The 21,642-nt window shown below is 35.6% G+C and overlaps 1 protein-coding gene across 1 annotated transcript in view; it reads left to right on the forward strand.

Annotated features, from left to right (window-relative positions):
• The window catches only part of LOC105516821 (anoctamin-3-like), a 243,576-nt gene that overhangs the window by 120,473 nt on the left and 101,461 nt on the right, over positions 1-21,642 (forward strand). Inside the window, exon 4 of the mRNA XM_011949155.1 lies at positions 12,333-12,451. Coding sequence (XP_011804545.1) covers positions 12,333-12,451 — 119 coding nt within the window. The remainder of the gene's footprint in view (positions 1-12,332; positions 12,452-21,642) is intronic.

Consider the following 21,642-nt stretch of genomic DNA (forward strand, 5'->3'; position numbering starts at 1 on the left):
TTTTAATCATCTTTGAAAAGAAATCAAGTAAAATAATGTCAAATATACCAAGAGTACAGTTAAATAAAGCATGAGTAAGCATTTTGGTAATACATTTTCCCTTTTAAATGCAAAGCAGTTACATTCAGTACGTTTGCCGTTAGCGTGCAGAGTACCAGGTTCCTGTATTGGGCTGATTATTGCGTGGGAATTTCCTGACTAATGCATCTTATTAATGGCTTTTTACAGTTAACCACTTTGAGCAGCCCCATGAGAATATTAATGCTGAGGCAGACTTAACTGCATGTGGTCAGTGTTTTACTGAGGATTGATATTTCTCATTATTCCAAATGAGAACCATGAAGAAAAAATATTAATGGCTCTGTTGATTCAGAGAAGGACATTTCTACTAAGGCTCCCTAACAGGATGGGTATACATCATGAAAGAAATGTTATTTTTCCAGCCAGCCATTGGTCAAATCTTTATTCTTATATCCACCAGCTATGTAACTGTAGTGTATTACTTAACCTCTCTGACCTTTAGTGATTTCACTAGTAAATTGGGATCAATGATCCATTCTTAGTAGGATTTGAAGTAAATAAAAAGGCATAACTTCATCATAGCTCCTAACACATCATGGGGATTCAGCAAATATCTTTCATTGCTTTATTCAGTCACTCACTAAGCTTATCTTTCACACCAAATTCTGCTGGGCCCAGAGAGATTTACACTAAACAGCTATTTCTATGATCACTAAGTGATTTTAGGCTGGGTGTGGTGACTCCCGCCTTTGATACCAGCACCTTGGGAGGCTGAGGTAGGAGGATTGCTTAAGCCCAGGAGTTTAAGACTAGCATCAGCAAAGTGGTGAGACCCTGTTTCTACAAAAAGAAAATAATTAGCCAAGCATAGTGGTACACGACTGTAGTCCCACCTACTCAGGAGGCTGAGATGGGAGGATCACTTGAGCCCAGGAGTTGGAGTCTACAGTGAGCTATGATCACACCCCTGCACTCCAGCCTGGGCAACAGAGCGGGATTCTGCCTCAAAAAAAAAAAAAAAAAGGGCGGGGGGACTTTCATGGCATAATGATTCCATAATGGATAACCAATAATTTACTGAACTCTATTATTATACACTTTACCTGTCTTATCTCACTCACTTAATTCTCACAACAACCCTTTGAGTTAGGTACTATTAACAGCCCGTTTTTACAGATGAGGAAACTTATTCGCCAAGAGAGAAAATAATTTGCCAAATGTCACCTAGCTGGTCAATGGAGAACTGAGATTTCAACCCAGGAAACCTTGATCCCTAGCCTTCTCTTTTAATCACCACAGTAGGCACAAAGGCCTTAAGGTAAAAAGTGGTTAGTGATTTCCAAAGACACTAGTTCTGTCAGATGTTAATAAGTTTCAGGCAGAAAGTACAAGGTGAAGATAAAGCTGCATGTTAAAATATATTTGGGTAATGATTAGTTAAAAAACTAATTGAGTCAGAAAGTTTTGATTCTTTTTGTTTTCTTCTTCATATTTTTTTGACATCTCATAGCCTTTAATTATACTTTTCATAAAGCAGCTCACAAAGCCAGAACAACATTCCATACACCCCCGCACACTCACAAAATTATTCTAGAAAGTGCTGAACCTTGTAGCAGTGAATTTGAAATCCCAGTATGGCAATAATTTTATTTATTAATCTTGGAAGCCCCACTACCATTGCCTTTTTTCTTCTCAGTATGCTGGAAAATGACAAGGACACAGTAATGCACGTTAACAAGTGCCTGATGCTTGATTCTTCCCATGCCTATATGGCTATAAACTCAGGTAACTTAGAAATGAAATATTTAGGGCTCATTAAGACCAGCATAATTTGAGTCCAACCAACCCAAACACACATCTGTCTAATCTTGTTATGAAATCAACATTTTGCTAATGTTATAAAATGACTTCCTCAGGAATGGGTTCATATTAGAGTTTTGAAACATTTATTTGCTTTCTACAAACATAATAGTTTAGCTCAGTGGAATACTCATTGGTTTATTTCTTTAAATAGTTATGGTCAAACAGTACATGGTGATTTTGCTTTCATTCTGTAACAATAGATAATATCCATTAATATCCATTATTTTTTTCTTAGTAGCATTTTATATGAAGATGGTGAAAGAAATAACTTTCTTCTAATATTCCTAACCTACTTAAGATTACAGAAATGAAGGAATTACACTGAAGGAACATATTTTTTGGTTATGACAGTCTCACAGTCACTGTAAATCTTGTCAATTGTTTATCGAACACATAAGGTCCTCTTGCCTCAATTTTCAAAATATATTCAGAATCTGAGTACTGCTCACCACATTCACTGCTGCACCTGGGTCCATCTGCTACCTTCTCTTCGTACACTGGTATGATAACTTCCTAACAGATCTCCCTGCTCAAAATCTTGCCTCCTTATAGATGATTTTCCAAGCAGGAGTCACAGAAAGCTTTAATAAAAGGAAGATTAAATCCCATCATTTCTGTGCTCCTGTCTCTCCAGGGTTTCCTATTACATTTAAAATATAAACTCACTCTGGTATTCAGAGACCTTGCAGAACCTGGGTCTGGTCTCTCTAGGCCATTTCCTAATGCTTCCTTTTTCTCACGAGCTGCAGACAGCTCAACCATCTTATGTTCCTTGTTCACAATAAATATGTGCTTATCCTAGGGCTCTACACCGAAATAAGCCAGGTTCACATCAGACTTACTTTCTGTCTTCTAATCTTGGATTTTTCTTCATAATATTTATTACCTAAAGTTATTTATTTAGGTTATTCACCCCAATTTTGTGTTTCCAGAAGACAGAAACTGTCCATCTTGCTGCCACCTTTAGCACCAGAATCAAGAATAGTACCTGACCAATAGTAGGTGCTTAAAGAATACTTTTAGGATTAGGACAGACAAATGGATGAAAGAGCATTCTCTCTCTCTCTCTCTCTCTCTCTCTCTCTCACACACACTCTCTCTCACACACACACACACACACACACACACACACACCCCTCTTTGGAGAGTCTGCTGTAGAATCCACCCATTTTTTTGCTCTCTGTGATGTCATTTATCACTGTGAGTTTTCTCATTTGTTATGAGTTAGTGCTTTGTTAATTTTCTCACTGAGGACCTGATCTAAATATTATTCTCTTTTGTATTTAAATTGTGATGATGGACCTTTATGTAGAGTACTTAAAGGCTTAAAACAAAACTCTTGTTAAATAGTAGAATTACCTTCTTTTTTTTTTTTTTTTTTATGGTATTTTGCTCTTGTCGCCCAGGCTGCAGTAGTACAGTGGCATGATCTCGGCTCACTGCAACCTCTGCCTCAGGTTCAAGCGATTCTCCTGCCTCAGCCTCCCGAGTAGCTGGGATTACAGGTGCCCACCACCACATCCGGCTAATTTTTTGTATTTTTAGTAGAGACAGGGTTTTACCTTGTTGGGCAGGCTGGTCTCGAACTCCTGACCTCAGGCAATCCGCCCAGCTCAGCCTCCCAAAGTGCTGGGATAATGGTTAAATCATTAGTTAAATGATTAGTAAAATCATTATTTAACAGGAGTGAGCCACTGCACCCAGCCGTAGAATTACCTGTCTAACAATCAGTCTTACTGAAGTCTTCCCTAATGCATAGTCATTTAGATGCTACTTCCTTTCTTTTATAGCACTTTGGATGACTGTTCACTAAATAATAACTGTGATTTGTTTCTGTCTTGCTCATATTGCTTGGTATAAGCTATCCACTCAATGACATGGGTGGATGGGTGAGGATTGGAAGAGTACAGGGAAAGATGGTGAGTAGAAAACACTGGCACACTGATACAATGGAGAGCAGTTTATCTGCAGGATTTGCTTCTCCGTGTTGTTCATTGAGCACAGCTCTGCCAGCACCCTCATTGCTACTGGCTAGTGGTAGTACTTTAGAACAATAGGGCTAGGGAGAAGTAGGCAACAATGGAATCCCAAATAATTAATAAGTCTGGATTCTTGTTGTTATTGTGTCCTAACCACAGAGCAAGCCATGTATGGACCATTCATGATTTATTCTTCACAGAAAGCTTCCGTAGGATAATTTTTTAAATCACGAAATTTGTTGGTGGTTAAAAGGTCCAGTTTCAGGTACCAACACTGTCACTTACTACTTGAGTACACACCATCTTTGCCTGAGTTTTCTGATTTGAGAAATGGAGATATCAATATTAATTTCTTCTTATAAACAGATTGAGCATAATTGTAGTGAAAGCTGTTGTGAGACTCAAATTAGACAATATTTATCAGAGATGACATGTAAAACATAAATTATGAAAATAACCTTAGGTCATTATTATCATGTGCTCCCATATTATCACCTATTCTGATAATCCTGGAGCAAGTCATTATTAGCAAGGTACGGAAAGTTTGTACAGTTGCAAGTAAGTGAAGGCCAACTAATAATCTACTCACACACTGAAAATTCTCCAGGAAGTATAGCATCTATTTTCAGATGCTGAAACAATACAATGTAAGAGAGTAACAAAATAAAATGACATTATAGTAAAGAAGAATGACTGAGCTGGAATAATTTAGCTATTAAACTTTTACTCCCAGAGATAGCTGTAAGGTTTATGTTGTGATCATAATAGTCTGCTATGTTATCTTGGTCAGTTCCTTTAAGTTTTGAACTGATGCTGATATGCAAACAAAATTTAAAAGACAATGCATTCCCACTTGAGTCAGCATAAGTTTTCAACATAAAGTATACAATTGATGATTAGAAAACAGATTTATAGATTAAATTTTAAATTTTCTACTGGCGTACTTGAGGTAATTATGTTGTTTCTTATCTTAGGCTTTAAAATGAAAGATACGACTTTTTTGGTAGCCCTAAGTTACTGATTTTTTAAATAGTTGTCTCAATACTAAAATTGTGTATTGAAAGCAAACAAAAGGATGAAAAAATATATTTATGTGTTTGAGTAACCGTGCATAGATTCTTGCATTTAATCCTTGGAACTATTTTATGGGAATATTTTATTATCCTAAAGTCTACGGTTAAAAAACTAACGGACCCACTGCCACCCAGCTAACAAATGATAAAACCAAGATTTTAACTTCGATTTGTTGAAACCAATATTGATTCCCTTGCCACTATATCAGCCTTTGTTCTTCAACATATGAAGCAATTTTATTGAGCTTTGAGACTACAGTTTTTATGCATGTATGCCTTCCTATTATTCTGCTACTAGAGAACAGCAAGAGTTCTATTTGTCATAATCAGACTTACTGTAACTGCTACCACCTGTTCCAGAAAGCTGTTATCTTTGTTTTTTAGTGTGTGTGAAAATCTGTTTTACTTACTCTTTGATCTTTTTAGATTTTAAGACACTATCAATTATAGGAACCATCATCAAATTAATAAGAGCTTTTAGGAAAAATAGGTTACTGCCATGGTTTCAGAAATGTTACAATGTGGGAGAAAGTCATCTTAAAAAGAGGAAATATGATATAATGTTTGGTATTGTAATTTAGTGCTATTGCTTAAACTTTTTTTAATTTGAAATTTAATTCATGTTCTGGGCATATGTGCAATAAATGTCTCATCACCACATGGGGAGGATTTCATAAAAATAAGGATCTATGCCCTTGAGAAAAACCAAAACACATTAATAGGTTTCATTTGTGTTTCAGAAGATCTCACTGATGGAAGAATAATTAGCTTCATTAACCAAAATGCAATATGGCTCTCTCCATTGTTGCTCTCAGATGTTGACTGACACAAATACTAACTCTAAAAAGCTTTTTAAATTCTGCCGTTATGATACAAATAACTCCTAGCAAGAAAAAAAAAAAAATCTATGAGGGAGAGAGGACTACCACTACCTAGTTAAAATAGATAGCACATTTTACATTTCCTTCGTATTATAGTTTTTCACTATCCTTATATTTATATTGTTTTACAAAGTTACGTTCAGAAGGAAAATTATATTTCAAGTGAAATGTGTGAGAATAGCCTAAAACAGCTTTTTAACTTAAGATTATAGTTTAAGCATTTCTGTACATTGTCAGTCTGCAAAGCAATTTAATGGATGCCAAATATTCCCACATACAAGCATACCATTCATTTATTAGTTAACAATTGCTATGAGATTACAATGCAATTAACAATGAACTAAATATCAGGATATAGTGATGAACAAAACAGTCACTGCACTAATAGCACTTACAGTTAGGAGGAGATAGATATAACATTTATATGTATAAATGTATACATTCAATGCCAGATGCTGATGCATATGTACATATATAGCATATATGTTTTATATGGGTGTTTTATCATTTGATTTCAGGTGCTGATAAAAGTAATAAAAAATAATAAAGCGTTGTGCACAGAGAGACAACAATGGAGACTGTGTTTTAGAAGTAATGATCAAACAGTGATTCTCTGATGGGGTGACTAGTTAACAGAACCGTGGCTAAAACAGAGATTGAGCATTTGCAGAGAGACAAACAAGTGCAAAAATCCTTCAGTGAGAACATATTTTACATCAAATAACCTGGTGCAGCTGGATCAGAGGGCATGAGGGTAAAGCTGTATGAGCTGGATACAGAATGATAGTGAGGGTTGAAACTGGCTGGGCTTCTGGGTGGGGTGGAGACTTGGAGAACATTTCTGTCTAGCTAAAGGTTTGTAAACACACCAATTAGCACTCTGTAAAAATGGACCAATCAGCACTCTGTAAAATGGACCAATCAGCAGGATATGGGCGGGGCCAAATAAGGTAATAAAAGCTGGCCACCTGAGCCAGCACTGGCAACACGCTGGGGTCCCCTTCCACACTGTGAGAGCTTTGTTCTTTGGCTCTTCACAATAAATTCCGCTGCTGCTCCTTGCTCTTTGGGTCCGCACTACCTTTATGAGCTGTAACACTCACTGGGAAGGTCTGTGGCTTCACTCCCGAAGTCAGCGAGAACACGAACCCACCAGGAGGAACAAACAACTGCAGCCGCGCCTCCTTTAAGAGACCTAACACTCATTGAGAAGGTCTGCAGCTTCACTCCTGAAGTCAAGCGAGACCACGAACCCACTGGAAGGAAGAAACTCTGGACACATATGAACACCTGAAGGAACAAACTCTGGACACACCATCTTTAAGAACTGTAACGTTCACCGCGAGTGTCCGTGGCTTCATTCTTAAAGTCAGCGAGACCAAGAACTCACCAGAAGGAACCAATTCCGGACACAATAGTAAGGAGCTAGATGATGCATATGCCCAGTGGGCTATTGTATAGACTGTGGTTTTACCTGGAGCTGCAGAATTATTAGAAGGTTTGAACAGAGATTTAATGTGAAATATCTTGGGTTTTTAAAAGGGTCACCCTGGCTACCATGTGGTAGGAACAAAAGAGGAAACAGGGAGATTGTTTTGGAGAATCAAATGAGCTTCTGTTTGAGAGATGTGATGGCTTTAATTAACTATAATCAGATGTTGATAAATGATCAGCTTTGAGCTGTAATTTAAAGACAGTTTAGACAGGATTTGGGCATTTAAATCCAGTTAGTCATTCAATAAACATTTATTGAATGGCAGCTATGTGCCAGACCCTGTTCTAGGTGTTAAGGTGAAAGCAGTCGATAAACAAGACAACAAAAGTGGGAAAAATGTACACACACACGTGTATATATGTAAAGGCCAGGCTCACAAAAAATACCTTAGTGAGGGGAACAAATAATGAACAAAGACAAATAAGTGAAAACACATTACATGTTAGTGGTATGTGCTAAAGAGTGATATGTGTTAAAGAGGTAATGCTTCATGCTAAGTCACCAGAATTTGGTGAAAGATTAGGGTACAAGAGAAAATGAGGAGTCAAGATTACTCCTAGGGTTTTAGCCTGTGTAACTAGAATTAAACTTGTTTCTTAAGATGGCAATAGTTTCTACGTTTTGTTATTCATAGGCTTAGAGGAACATTCCTGCTAACACAGATTTCTTCTAGATTATAATTTTAGAATGCATTTCCAGTTGTGCTCTGTTTTACTGTTAAAACATACTGATGGATGCGCCTCCACGACCCAGACACTTCCCACCAGTCTTCACTTTCAATATAGAGATCAAATTTCAACATGAGACCTGGACCAAACAAACCATATCCAAGCCATAGCAATATGTTTGCATATCATTCATCGGGGCAATGATTTAAAATTATCTGTGTACTCTAATATTATTTTTCTTAGTTCATTTACTTGAATTTTTGTGCTTCAGTTATATATTTCTTTTTTTATTTTTATTCTGTTAATACGCATTTATTGAAAAATTTTATTTCTTTCCAGCTTTTAAGTTTAAGAGGTATATGTGCAGGTTTGTTACATGGGTAAATTGCATGTCATGGAGGTTTGGTATACAGATAGTTTTGTCACCCAGATATTATGCTGACTTCGCTAATATACCAAGAAAGAAAGAGAGAAAGAGAGAGAGAGAAGGGGAAGGAGGGCAGGCAGAAAAAAAGAAAAGAAAACACAAATGTGAAGGAATTTAGAAGAGAAAATGATTAGCTCCAGTCAGCGCAGTAGGGCAGGGGAAAAAAAATCTGAAAAAACTTAATGAATATGGTGGTATTTGGCAAATGTTCAAAATTGAGTTAGCTTTCCTCCAGCAAGATGATGCTATGTATTTCTTTTCCAGAAATAGATGAGTTATAGGAATTAAAGAAAAAAAGTGGCTGGGCATGGTGGATCACGCCTGTAATCCCAGCACTTTGGGAGGATGAGGCAGGCGGATCATGAGGTCAGGAGATCGAGCCCATCCTGGCTAACACTGTGAAACCCCATCTCTACTAAAAATACAAAAAATTAGCTGGGCGTGGTGGCAGGGGCCTGTAGTCCCAGCTACTTGGGAGGCCGAGGCAGGAGAATGGCGTGAACCCGGGAGGCAGAGCTTGCAGTGAGCCGAGATGGCGCCACTGCACTCCAGCCTGGGCGACAGAGTGAGACTGCATCCCTAAATAAATAAATAAATAAATAAATAAATAAATAAATAAATAAATAAATAAATAAAATTCTCTGCCTAGAAAACGAAATTGTGAGTGGAATAGGAGCAGGAAATGAGTAATGAACTTCTAGAGGTTTAATTTCTTGTGTTCCATGGAAAATAAAATAATGTAAATTGTGATTTTATCTTTTATAAGCATTAAATTCATAATACAATAATTTTAGAGTTTAGAGGAACCTTAGAGACTTAGGAAAAGAAAATTGCATGCTGAGGAAGTGGCAGATTTAGAATGAGAAATGACATCTTGTGATCCACAAGCCAGTGCCTGCTCCCCAGCAGCACATGCCATTTGCGGATTGCTGTTTGACCAGACCAGGATTTCTTCCTTCTCTAATAACCAATGGGGAAAAAGATGGAGAGACAGAGAGAGAGACAGGGACAGAGAGAGAGCGCGAGAGCAACCGAGCCAGCGAGCGAGAGCGCGCGCGGGGAAAAGGAAGGAAAGGGAAGAGAAAGGATTGGAAAGGAAATAAAAACACTAAACTAACTCTATGCCTTACAAACTGGCAGTCAATGGTAGGGTTTTGGTAGCTGCTCCAATAATATAATTCCAAAATTTCAGTTTCTTTCTGGCTTATGTAACAGTTCAATGCGAATCCAGATTTTGCATTTTAAAATTTTCTGTGTTGATCATTCTTCCTCCAGTTTACCTGTGTGTCTAACTGCCTCACTCTTTGTATCATTGCTCAAATATTACTGTTTTCTTTAGTAAAATGACACCCCCTACTCCTTTCACACCTTCCTCCTTCCTGTCTACAGTATTTTTCTCAAATGCACTGACCACAAGACCTACTTAATATTTTACTTATTTTAAAATTTCTTCTCTTACTTGAATGTTCTATGAAGGCAGAATTGTGTTTGCTACTCTGATGTCAACTTGTAAAAGAGTATCTTGCATATCAAGAGTTGTTTAATAAACAAAAGTTGAATGAATAAAATGTAACTTACCTAAATCTGGGGTAATACTATGTTCACAAGCATCGACTTTGGAGTCAGATCAGAATTTGTTTCAGTTTTAGATGTGCCTCTTACTAGTTTAGTGACTTTGGCATGTTCCATTTCTGCTTATTATTAGATGTAGGAAGAAATAATATCCACTTTTAAAGTTGTCATCAGAATGAAAGGAAATAATACAGGTAAAGTTTCTGGCTTATTGCATGCACGTAGCAAATGTTAACCATCAATGAGTGTCAGGTACGGTTAATAGGTCTAAGTGTAACCACTAAAAGCTTAGAGCTTCTTAATGTATCTGGCTATTAACTGCATCCTAATACATAATATGACCTATACAATTTTAGTTTATACCACTATGAACCTGATACTATTAGCTGCCCATGATGTAACATATTGTGTTTTAATAGCTTTTAACCATTATTTATAAAGGAATGGATATACTATAAACAAAATTGTTTTTCTTCTGTACAGTAAGTTACTTGACTGAAATCTTGAAAGCACTTGAGTTTTCCATGTCAAAATTCATGTTTAATAGATATCAACTGATCTAAAATAACTCTAAGATGTTTTGATATCTTTGAAAAGGCTAAATGTATAGCAATCTGTTTTTGAGTTTGAAGATATATTTATATCATATGGAACATAAATTTGGTGAAGTGTGTCAAGACTTCTTGGTCATGCAGCCACCATAGAGATTTCCTATTTTATACTATTTTACATTGATTACAGCTTATTCATTGTTCATATACATCCTTACATGTAACTGATACTATAGTTTTTGTTTGTTTGTTTTTGCTATTCCACTAGTAACCATTTTTCAGTGTTCTCTGTTCTTTCCTGGTAGTTGTTTCAATCCCCTGATTTATATTTCTTGTAATGTTTATTAACATATTTTCTTGTAAATACAACACATTTACAAGAAAAAACAACCCCATCAAAAAGTGGGCAAAGGATATGAACAGACACTTCACCAACAGACACATGAAAAAATGCTCATCACTCGCCATCAGAGAAATGCAAATCAAAACCACAATGAGACACCATCTCACACCAGTTAGAATGGCCATCATTAAAAAGTCAGGAAACAACAGGTGCTGGAGAGGATGTGGAGAAATAGGAACAGTTTTACACTGTCATTGGGACTGTAAACTAGTTCAACCACTGTGGAAGATGGTGTGGCGATTCCTCAAGGATCTAGAACTAGAAATACCATTTGACCCAGCCATCCTATTACTGGGTATATACACAAAGGATTATAAGTCATGCTGCTATAAAGACACATGCACATGTATGTTTATTGTGGCACCATTCACAATAGCAAAGACTTGGAATCAACCCAAATGTCCATCTGTGACAGACTGGATTAAGAAAATGTGGCACATATACACCATGGAATACTACGCAGCCATAAAAAAGGATGAGTTCATGTCCTTTGTAGGGACATGGATGCAGCTGGAAACCATCATTCTCAGCAAACTATTGCAAGGACAAAAAACCAGACACTGCATGTTCTCACTCATAGGTGGGAACTGAACAATGAGAACACTTGGTCACAGGAAGGGAACATCACACACCATGGCCTATTGAGGGGTCGGTGGAGGGGGCAGGGATAGCATTAGAAGATATATCTAATGTAAATGACGAGTTAATGGGTGCAGCACACCAACATGGCACATATTTACATATGTAACAAACCTGCACGTTGCGCACATGTACCCTAGAATATAAAGTATAATAAAAAGAAAAGTGAAAAGATATGTATAGTCTGCTCTCATAATCAAATAAAACATATTTTCTACTGTTTCTCAGACTTTTTACACTCTTCAAATGTTTCCAGCTTTTAAAAAAACAAACTCTCAAAATCAATGCAGTTTTTAATTAAGCAAATGATGCTTATACAGTTCTTACAAATGCCACTATCTTCAAGTTCAAAACAAATATGATTTTTTTCGTGGTTCTAATTTTATTTTAAAAAATTTGAAGTACATTCAATAGCACAGATGCGTTTAATTCTTCTGAAAGTCACTGTCAGTGTCAGCATTAGTAAATAACAGGCAAGCTTTCATGTGACTACTTTTATGTGCTTATTTATTGAATGTGTGGATTATCTGAAAATTATGCCACACAAATTTTATATATTTTCTAGTGTGTGTGTATGTGTAGGTATGTATGTATATGTGTGTGTATATATATATGTGTGTGTATATATATATTTAGCCTAGATATATATATCTAGGCTAAACCTTGGGAAACATGAAAGAGGAGAGATTAGTACATTTAATGAAAAAAGAGGAAAGAAAAATGACAGAAATAGATATAACTTTCTCTTTCTCTTTTATAGCCCTAGGAAAAGATAAGGATTACACGGATGAATCAGAACATGCTACTTACGACCGATCTCGTCTCATTAATGACTTTGTTATCAAAGATAAATCTGAATTCAAGACAAAATTATCTAAGGTAATGAGAACTAAACTTTATTAATAAGTCATTTTTAGAGCATAATTTTTAAAACCTTTCAATATGCGTCGACATGTTTGGTTTTTGCTGGAGACTATACAAGAATATACATGTTAATATGCACCATTAAGAACTCAGAAGTTATATAGAGATATTAATTCATATTTATCATATTGATTCATATTTCTCAAATAATGTTTAAAACAATCTGAAATGTAAAATTATTCATTAATAGTCTCTTTAGGGCTTTATTTCTTTGTCTTTCTTAGCATGAGTAATGAGAACATGGATTTTAGTATCACATCAACCAAGATTTAAGTTCCATTTCCACTACCCAGTTGTAATAACTTGGTAAGACTAATTAAACTCACTGAGAATTGTTTTTTCATCTTGTAATATGCTCCTGGTTGTCTGCTTGACAAGATTATTTGAAGACAAAGTGAGATAACCATGTAAGTGTCTGGCACATAGCAAAAGATTGAGAATATCATATTGAAATTATAGTTCACCAATACAAAAATGAGGTAGAGTTCAATTTTAAAAGGTCTTGGTTCCAACAATCCTGCCATTCCTCAAACAAAATGCTTTCATGGACTCTTGAAAACATGGGAGTGTTCCCATCAGATACCAAAGACAAAATGGAATGCTGCTGCTTTTCATCATCGCAAATGGAACTGATCCATATTTCCCTTTTGATGATTTTCACAACAAATCCTGGCTCAGGATAAGCTCATTTATTTATTTATTTATTTTTTCATTTTTTGTATTGATGAAAAAGGAAATGCCTTTGTAAAAAAGATAGTTGGACATTAAGTGCAGTTTAACACAAGGAATGACTTAGGTTTCAATTTTCACTGCATGGCTAATAATCACAAGAAATACAATTTTCTCTGTGATATTTGATTCTGTATTTCTTGGATTACTTTTGCAAATATCTTTATTAGTCACCCACCAATGTGTTAGTAAATAAATATGGCAGAGACTAAATATTACTATCATAAGTGAGACCAAACTAATACATAGATGCAGGGATAATTGTGCCAAATTTCGTTATTCTTGTTTATTTGGTTGAATTAAATTGGGTCACTATTATGGGCCAATAATTAAGTTATCTTTGCACATAAGGTGTTTATCTTTCCATGGTTACTAAATCTGCCTCCCTGTGTCTGTCTGATCAATACAATGTATGTTTAGAGTCTCTACTATCTGTGAAGCACTGTTCCAAATGAACCTGAGAGGAGGAGTTATAAGATAAATTAAGATGTGGTTTCTTAATGTGCTTATAGCACTGACTGGAAGACAAACACAATATGCTCAAATAATTAGAAAATGAACTAAGATTAAATAAAGTTTGTATTATCTGCTTTTCTAGAATTACCACATGCCATCAATGATATCCACCATTTTATATCTTCTCAACAGTAGCAATTTCCCAAGTTCCACTTTGACTAGACTTGAACTTTAGAATATCAAAGTTTTAAAAAAGTTGGACCTGCCTGCATATTACGATTGTAACATTAACGATAAGAGAAAGGTGTGTGATTATGGTAACAGACCACAATACGTCAATCCAAGATATCCTATTCTAATGCCCTACTGAATCTACCTGATTACTTATCCTTCTCCTATTATACTTCCACTCGAACTGTAGAAGAACATCATGAGACACCGGACTGACTTGTTCTTCTAGCTTCTATTAAAATGTGTCCACTTTTATCAATTTTATAGTTTCAAGTGCAGCACAAATTCCATTTGAGCAATAACCAAAAGTTTAAATGCCATTTAGGTAGTCTACTTGCAAAGTTTATCTACAAGTGAAGAGCAAAATTACCTACTTAGACAATTTTCTTTGTGTACATTTGACACAGGAAACCTCAAAAAAGCAATAACCTAATTTTTACTGTTTAGGTGTCTGTATACCCTGTGTGCTTTATAAATTTGTTGGCCTTTCTCTTATACCCCACCATTAAATTGTGTATGTGTGTGTGTGTATGAATGAAAGCATATACATTTTAAGTTAGATCTTATGACACTGAATCTTTATTCACTTGTATCCTACAAAATGGAAACTTCCTGTGGTTCAAATGAACCTATTTAGATAGAATATAGATATATAGATATATAGATAGATAGATAATTATATGGCTGAAGATGTGTGCCTTATAGCATCATTCACATGTGAAAATTGTAGTTGTGATAATCTGCACTGTGCATACTATGCAATGTAGCTAATATTTATTTCTACAGAAAAGTTACTCATTTGCAAAGGTATCATTTTAGAGATGACAAAGCGAATTTATGAAGAGTCAACAGAAAGGGGGCACAAACTTGAAGGGGAAAAGTAACTACTAATACAAACTGCATAGTGAATAATGGCAAGTATTAAATTACAGAAAACAAAGCTTTCTAACAAGTTTGCCAATAGCTATACACTAAAATAGGAAATAACCCCAAGTCCTGCAAGGTGATGTCTTATATTGAATTTATGAGGAAGCACTGTTGAGTTGTGAAACGTAAAAACATAGAAATACAGAAAAACATCTGTCTAATTTACTAGGAGTTGTGTAAATAGACTCTATATGTGTTTAAACATTTGGTTTATCAATCATTGTGCAAACATTTTCTGAGTTGAGTTGGGGTAGTGGATTTTAATTTTTGTCAGGTACATATATGCACTGCTTGTAATGAATTTTGTATGCTAATATATTTATGAGTAACTACAGTTTGCTTCAGAATTAATCTTCAAAACAATGTATTGTATCTTTAGAATATCTTGCTTCAAATCATAAGTTTTTAGCATGTTATTTATAATTTTGATATCTACTATGATGAAGGGACATTGATAAATTAATAAGATATTTCAGTTATTGTGAAATTCCAATGCACAAAGCTTGGTATGGTACTTTAGGACCAATATCACAAACAGTAAATAGCTTTTGCTATCAAAGTACTGACTGGGATGCAGTTTAGGAATTCCCACATGCATATCAATTGGGAAACCCATGAGATTCTAGAAATTAGAGGCAGCACTAAACATGGTTTAAATCTGTATTCAGCTAGCCTCAAGCTTTACAATAGAAGTCATATTTAAATATTTCAGAGGCATTGTGGTAGATATAAAATTGGTCACAATCTTTTCTTTCCTATATCCACTCTGTTTTCAATGAGATTTTGCAGCTCTTCCCATCAAGAGACAGAGTCTATTGAACAGGTCTTGGTCCTCATGTTTGTCAGTAGACTGTTGCAGGAGTGACATTATGCCAGCACAGAGCCTTGAACTCAAAAGATCTTCAACTCCCATTCTTTCTCTTAGGATTCTCCCTTTACCATGTGAGTAAATCAGAGCTAGTCTTGAGGAGGATAAGAGACCACAGGGACCAGAGGCTAATAAGCACAATTGCCCCAAATGAGGCAAATAGAAATAGGAGAGAATCCAGCAGCAAAGGCCAGGTAAATCAGACCTATGAAAAATCTCAACTGAGACCAGAAGAGCTACCCCACAGAGCCCAGCCTGTGCACAGAATCATGAGCCAGAGTTGTTTGGGAATGGTTTGTTTCTCTGCAAGAGATAATGGAAACAACCATAAATGTTAAAGGATAACACATTGGCTAATACCAGTGATTGTTAATATGAAGTTAATTCTTCTTCAATGTCTAGGAAGATTTGCAAAATTGTCCCAGAGTTTGACACAGCATATTCATAGCATGCATTTAATTCTGTGGAGCCCAAGTGTATTTTATTTGTTTTTTATTATACTTTATGTTCTAGTGTACATGTGCACAACATGCAGGTTTGTTACATATGTATACATGTGCCATGTTGGTGTGCTGCACCCATTAACTCATCATTTTAAATAGCATAACTGAAATCACATGGTATTTAAGCAACCTATCTACAACTTTCTAAAATTGTTTTTTTAAAAAACTGTTTACAAAAGTGCCTTCCTTGTGAAAATATTAAATCAGGGTAAAATTCCAAGATTATTATTAATCGAAATGTGTTTATAGTTAACAGCAGTCACAAACATACAATGTTTTAAACATGTTTAATTTTTCTGAGTACAGAGTAAGTGTATATATTCATGAGGTATATGGGATATATTGATACAAGTATACAAAATGTAATGATTACACTGGGTTAAATGAGGTATCCATCACCTCAAACATTTATCCTTTGTGTTACAAGCAATCCAATTATACTCTTTAAAATGTACAAGTAAGTCAGTATTGACTATAGTCACCCTATTGTGCTATCAGATACTAGATCTTATTTCTTCTTTCGAAATATTGTTTGTGCCAATTAATCATCCCCTCTCCCCTTGCCCTACATTTCCCAGCCCCTGGTAATCATCATTCTACTCTCTGTCTCTATGTGTTCAAGTGTTTTAATTTTCAGCTCTCACAAATAAGTGAGAACATGAAAAGTTTGTCTTTCTGTGCCTGACTGATTTCCCTTAGCATAATGACCTCCATTTCCATCCACAGTGTTGCAAATGACAGGGTCTCATTCTTTTATGGCTGAATAGTACTCCATTGTGTATATGTTCCATTTTTTAAAAATCCATTTGTTTGTTGATGGACACTTGGGTTGCTTCCAAGTCTTGGCTGTTGTGAATACTGTTGCAATAAATATGGGAGTGCAGATATTTCTTTTACAAAACTTTTCTTTAAGACCAGTTTACTTTCTGTCTTACCTCTTGACAAAAGGCTTTTTCATCCATGTGTAGCTAAGCAATTTAAGGAAGCATTTTGTAATGAAAGGAAAGGAACATTCCCAAAAATCCATAGACTGAAGGACCTGGCCTGACTGCAAGCAAAGTTCTAGAGCAAATGAGGGGGATTGTTTTTAAGATGGTTTGGGTGAATATCACCTTTTCTTGTTTCATGAATGTGGAGAACACTGAGAATAACCTATGAAGATAATGAGGTCCTACCGCGAAACTGTATGATCCTCAAAACTAGACTCCCTCCTTCCACCAAGGAGCCACATCCTACATACCAGCTGAGGCCTCTGGATGTGGTCGATTTACAGGGATTATCTATGGTTAATCTAGGTTAGCAGGAATAAGCCCATGTAAAGAATCCATGGCGTCTGTAGTGGGCGTTAGTGAAGCTCAGCTACATAGCTCTTTTGGTCTCACCTGGGATATTTCGTGGGTCCACCACTGTCACAACACCCAAATTAACTACAGATATTGCCATTAATGAGTCTGGGAATATTAATCTATTTTTCAGTTACAGTAACTTCACCTTTGAAAGGATATTGGGTGTCAAATCAAATAGGAAGAAGGTTATGGACAAGGAAAATCTGGACATGAATATTTTAACAGTTCATTAAAATTAGATCACAAGGCCATTCACTTTGACTGTGTCAACTGGCATAGGCAGATGGTGCTCATCTTTATCTCAATGGGTATCAGAAATAATTTTCTCTAGGGCTGGAGACACTGGTCATATGTTGGAGAAGGTGAGAAGGAGGTGGCTTTTGTAGTCTTCTACAGCATACCTTTTATGTGGATGTCAGGAACTATTTCATTTGCCTAAATGGCTCTTTGCTTCCAAATTGTGTATAGGACTTAGTATTCTGAACGTGCTACTTCCTATTTTTGTCCAGATATTGTGAGATGGTGATGACAAACTACAAGATGAATGACTAACTTGGCCCTATATGGCTGCTTTAATGGACAAGATTATACATGAAATACTAAGAGAATAAATTTTACTTCTTTTTGGGATATTCAGTTTCTAAAGAAAATATTTAACTTTAGTACCTGAAGTAACCTTTTATTTATATTATTAAGTGGTATCCTAAATATTTAATTTTCATGTAGAACATGGATCACACAGAAAATCACCTTGGCTTATTAATCTTTTTGTCCATGTTTTTAAATTTATCTTCTTACCTAACATTTCTAAGAAGTCTCTTTTCGATCAGCCCAGAGGAAGCTGGTCCTGTTTTCAGACTCTTTGTATTCTCTGAAATACTGAAAAGGCATTATCCTCCCTGCAACCCTAAAAGGAATCTCCCTTCCTTGTGCCATTTAAGTACTTAGTTTGACCCTCAGAAACCTTTCTTAGTAAGTGGTGAAGACTTGTTCTACCTTAGCTGATTGCTAGTGTAAATTTTCCAAAAGATTTAGTGCAAGAGTTTTCAGAGTTGCTTCAGATTTTCTGTAGATTACTTAAACCCGTGTGTGTGCGTGTGTGTGTGTGCACACGCATGTGAGGGAGTGGTGTATATGTTATGAGAAAGGTAACATTTCACATCAGGAAATAAATGTTAATCATTCAAAAACATGCAAATGTTCTCACAACAACTAGTCAATTATTTGGAAAGAGTTAAAATATTCTTAGATGACATCTCACATCTTATAACAAATGAATTACTGAAGAGCTGAAGAAGTATACTCAAACTGAATATATTGAAAACAAAGCAAAACAAAAATAAACATTTTTTCTAATGACAGAATGGAAAAATTGCTTCTTTAAATGGCCTTTTAAAATCAATGATAAAATTAAGCATGGATAGACTTACTATTTAGATACTAAATATATCAGTGTCAAAATTCTGATAACATTAAGAAGAGACAAGCTTAAGATATGGTGATCAGCTCACATGCTGGAAAATATATACATGCCAGAAGAATGGCTAATATTCTTAATTCACACAGATATCATAACGTAATTTATAAATATAAGAATGAAATAAATTGAAAAGCAATTTAATTTTAACATATATAACCATCAGCTGTACTATTAATTACAGAAATACAAATGTAAGCAATGTTTTTTGAACCAAATTAGAAAATGTTTATATCAGTATTAGATTTTGTTGTACTTTTAAACTATAAGCTATCATTTTTATTCCTTGCTGGTCAGTATGTATATTGAGCCAAATTTTCTGGAAAACAATTTCACAAGGAAGGTTCAGTACCTACAAGTAATTTTGCCTGTTGACTAGTTCTAGGAATTTATGCAGAGAATGCAATTAGAAGTTAGCCAAATTTCTGGGTGTAGCAGCTCATGCCTATAATCCCAGCACTTTGAGAGGCTGAGGAGGGCAGATAAGTAATCTGGAGTGTGAGCCCAGGAGTTTGAGAACAGGCTGAGATACACAGTGAAACCCTGTTTCTACCGAAAAAATACAAAAATGAGCCTGGTATGGTGGCACGTACCTGTAGTCCCAACTACTCAGGAGGCTGAGGCAGGAGGATCACTTGAGCCTGAGAGGTGGAGGCTACAGTGAGCCATGGTCACATGACTACACTCCAACCTGAGAGAGAGAGAGGGAGACCCTCTCAAAAAAAAAGAAAAAAAAAAAAGCAAGAAGTTAAGTTAGCCCAAATAATTCTGTTTAAGAATGTTTCTCATATTGTAATTTGTGGTGGGGGAGGAACACTTCCAGAGTCAAGTGTAAATGATAACATTTAAAATAGTAATTCATAATGCCCTCAGACAAGGCAGTACTCTGTTGAAAATCTCTAAACTATTTAAGGATAATAGGACATAATCACAGTGTATTATTATATAATAAAGTGGTTTTAAAAATCAATATGTGCAGTATAATGCCAATTCTATAAAAATATCTAGCTGGTTTTCATGGAGAAAATACTTAGAATGATATACAAGAGATGTTTATAGTTTTATCACTGGGTGGTAAAATTCAAAGGACATAATACTTAAGTATTCATAGATTTAAGCCATAAATATTATAATATAATTACCTTTTTACAATCTCATACAGCTGGTAAATGACTGAGCCAGGATTTAAAATAAGATAGTCTTTTTTTCCAAACAGTTTTTCCATTTTGTTACACTGGCATGACCATAGCAATTCAGGACTTCACCTTTTTTAGCCCAATAACCATAGTAAGGAGCATTTCAGTTTCTTTGCCCTAATATGCACTGATCACTTATGCACCAGAAACTGTGGTAAGCACTTTATATACATTATCTAATTTAAATCTTACAATAATTCAATGACAGTAGGTAGTAATACTCTCATTTTTACGAACAAGAAAATAAGGAATTAATAGAAACGTTTCTTGCCCAAGTCTCTAAGCTAGGCGGAACCAGAGCTGCATTGTGGCATGTCTCTTTAACTCTAGACTCGGCGTTTCTGTCTCCAGTTCAATCTCTGAGATATGAGATATACCCTCAGAGATATTTTCTCTTTCCAAAACCCTGAAACATTACTCTGAAGTAAGGCAGCTCTAAATTGTAATAATTGTGTGGCTAACTCACAACCTCCTGTAACTAGATTGACCTGTTTGCAATTTATTCTTGTATCAACAAACTCCTAAGTAAAAATAGTAATGTGTTACAAATATAATATCACTAAACCTCAGCAAAAGTAGCCAAATAATAGAAAGTTTCTATTCCTTGGGATCAAATAAGTAGATAAATATTTTCAACTGAATCTATTACAGTATGGGAACTCCCCTTACCAATCAAAATACAAAATAAGCACCACCACCACCACTGAACACAAAATAAAACTCACCACAAAAGCTCCTATAGCTGCCAACAGTTCTGTGCAGCACTGAAATATGTCTACAGCAGAGGACTAGGAAATCATGACATGAAATGATTTACCTGAGAGAATGCAATTAGGTGAGAGATGGATTTGTTGGGGTAGATGCCTTTAGTTCCCTGAAAGACTATAAGGGGAAAAAATGTGCCTGTTTAGGAAGTCATATTTCATATGCAATACAAAGAAACAAAAAAGATGTCAAAGATGGTTTCTCTTCCCTGACACTAATGTCTCAGTAATGAAACACATAGAGGTTTCTCAAATCACCAATGTATTTGTTTTTCCCATGAGTACTTAAGAATTCATTTTGGGAGATACATCTCCTAAATCTCCCTGGAAGATGTTAGCTCTAAAACGAGAGTTGCAATAACTTCTCTGCAAGAAAGTATACATAGTTTGATGGGATGTGAAAGTAAATTCAATAAATTAATGTATGGGCATACCAGTTAAATGGTGCAGATAATGGTTCTACTTGACTTTTGAACATTCAATCAATGATGGGCTCAAATCAAACAGTTCTCTAGTTGTTCAGACACGAAAGCAGCCAGGGAAGACAGATCAGAAACCATGTTATTTGAGCATACCGAGAAAGTCAAATCTACCTCCTTAATCTGTCACCTCCAAGCCCTCCAGGCTGTGAACACTGAATTGGAAGTTT

The sequence above is a fragment of the Colobus angolensis genome, unplaced genomic scaffold, assembly GCF_000951035.1.
Source record: "Colobus angolensis palliatus isolate OR3802 unplaced genomic scaffold, Cang.pa_1.0 Scaffold290, whole genome shotgun sequence".
Taxonomy (NCBI): Eukaryota; Metazoa; Chordata; class Mammalia; order Primates; family Cercopithecidae; genus Colobus; species Colobus angolensis.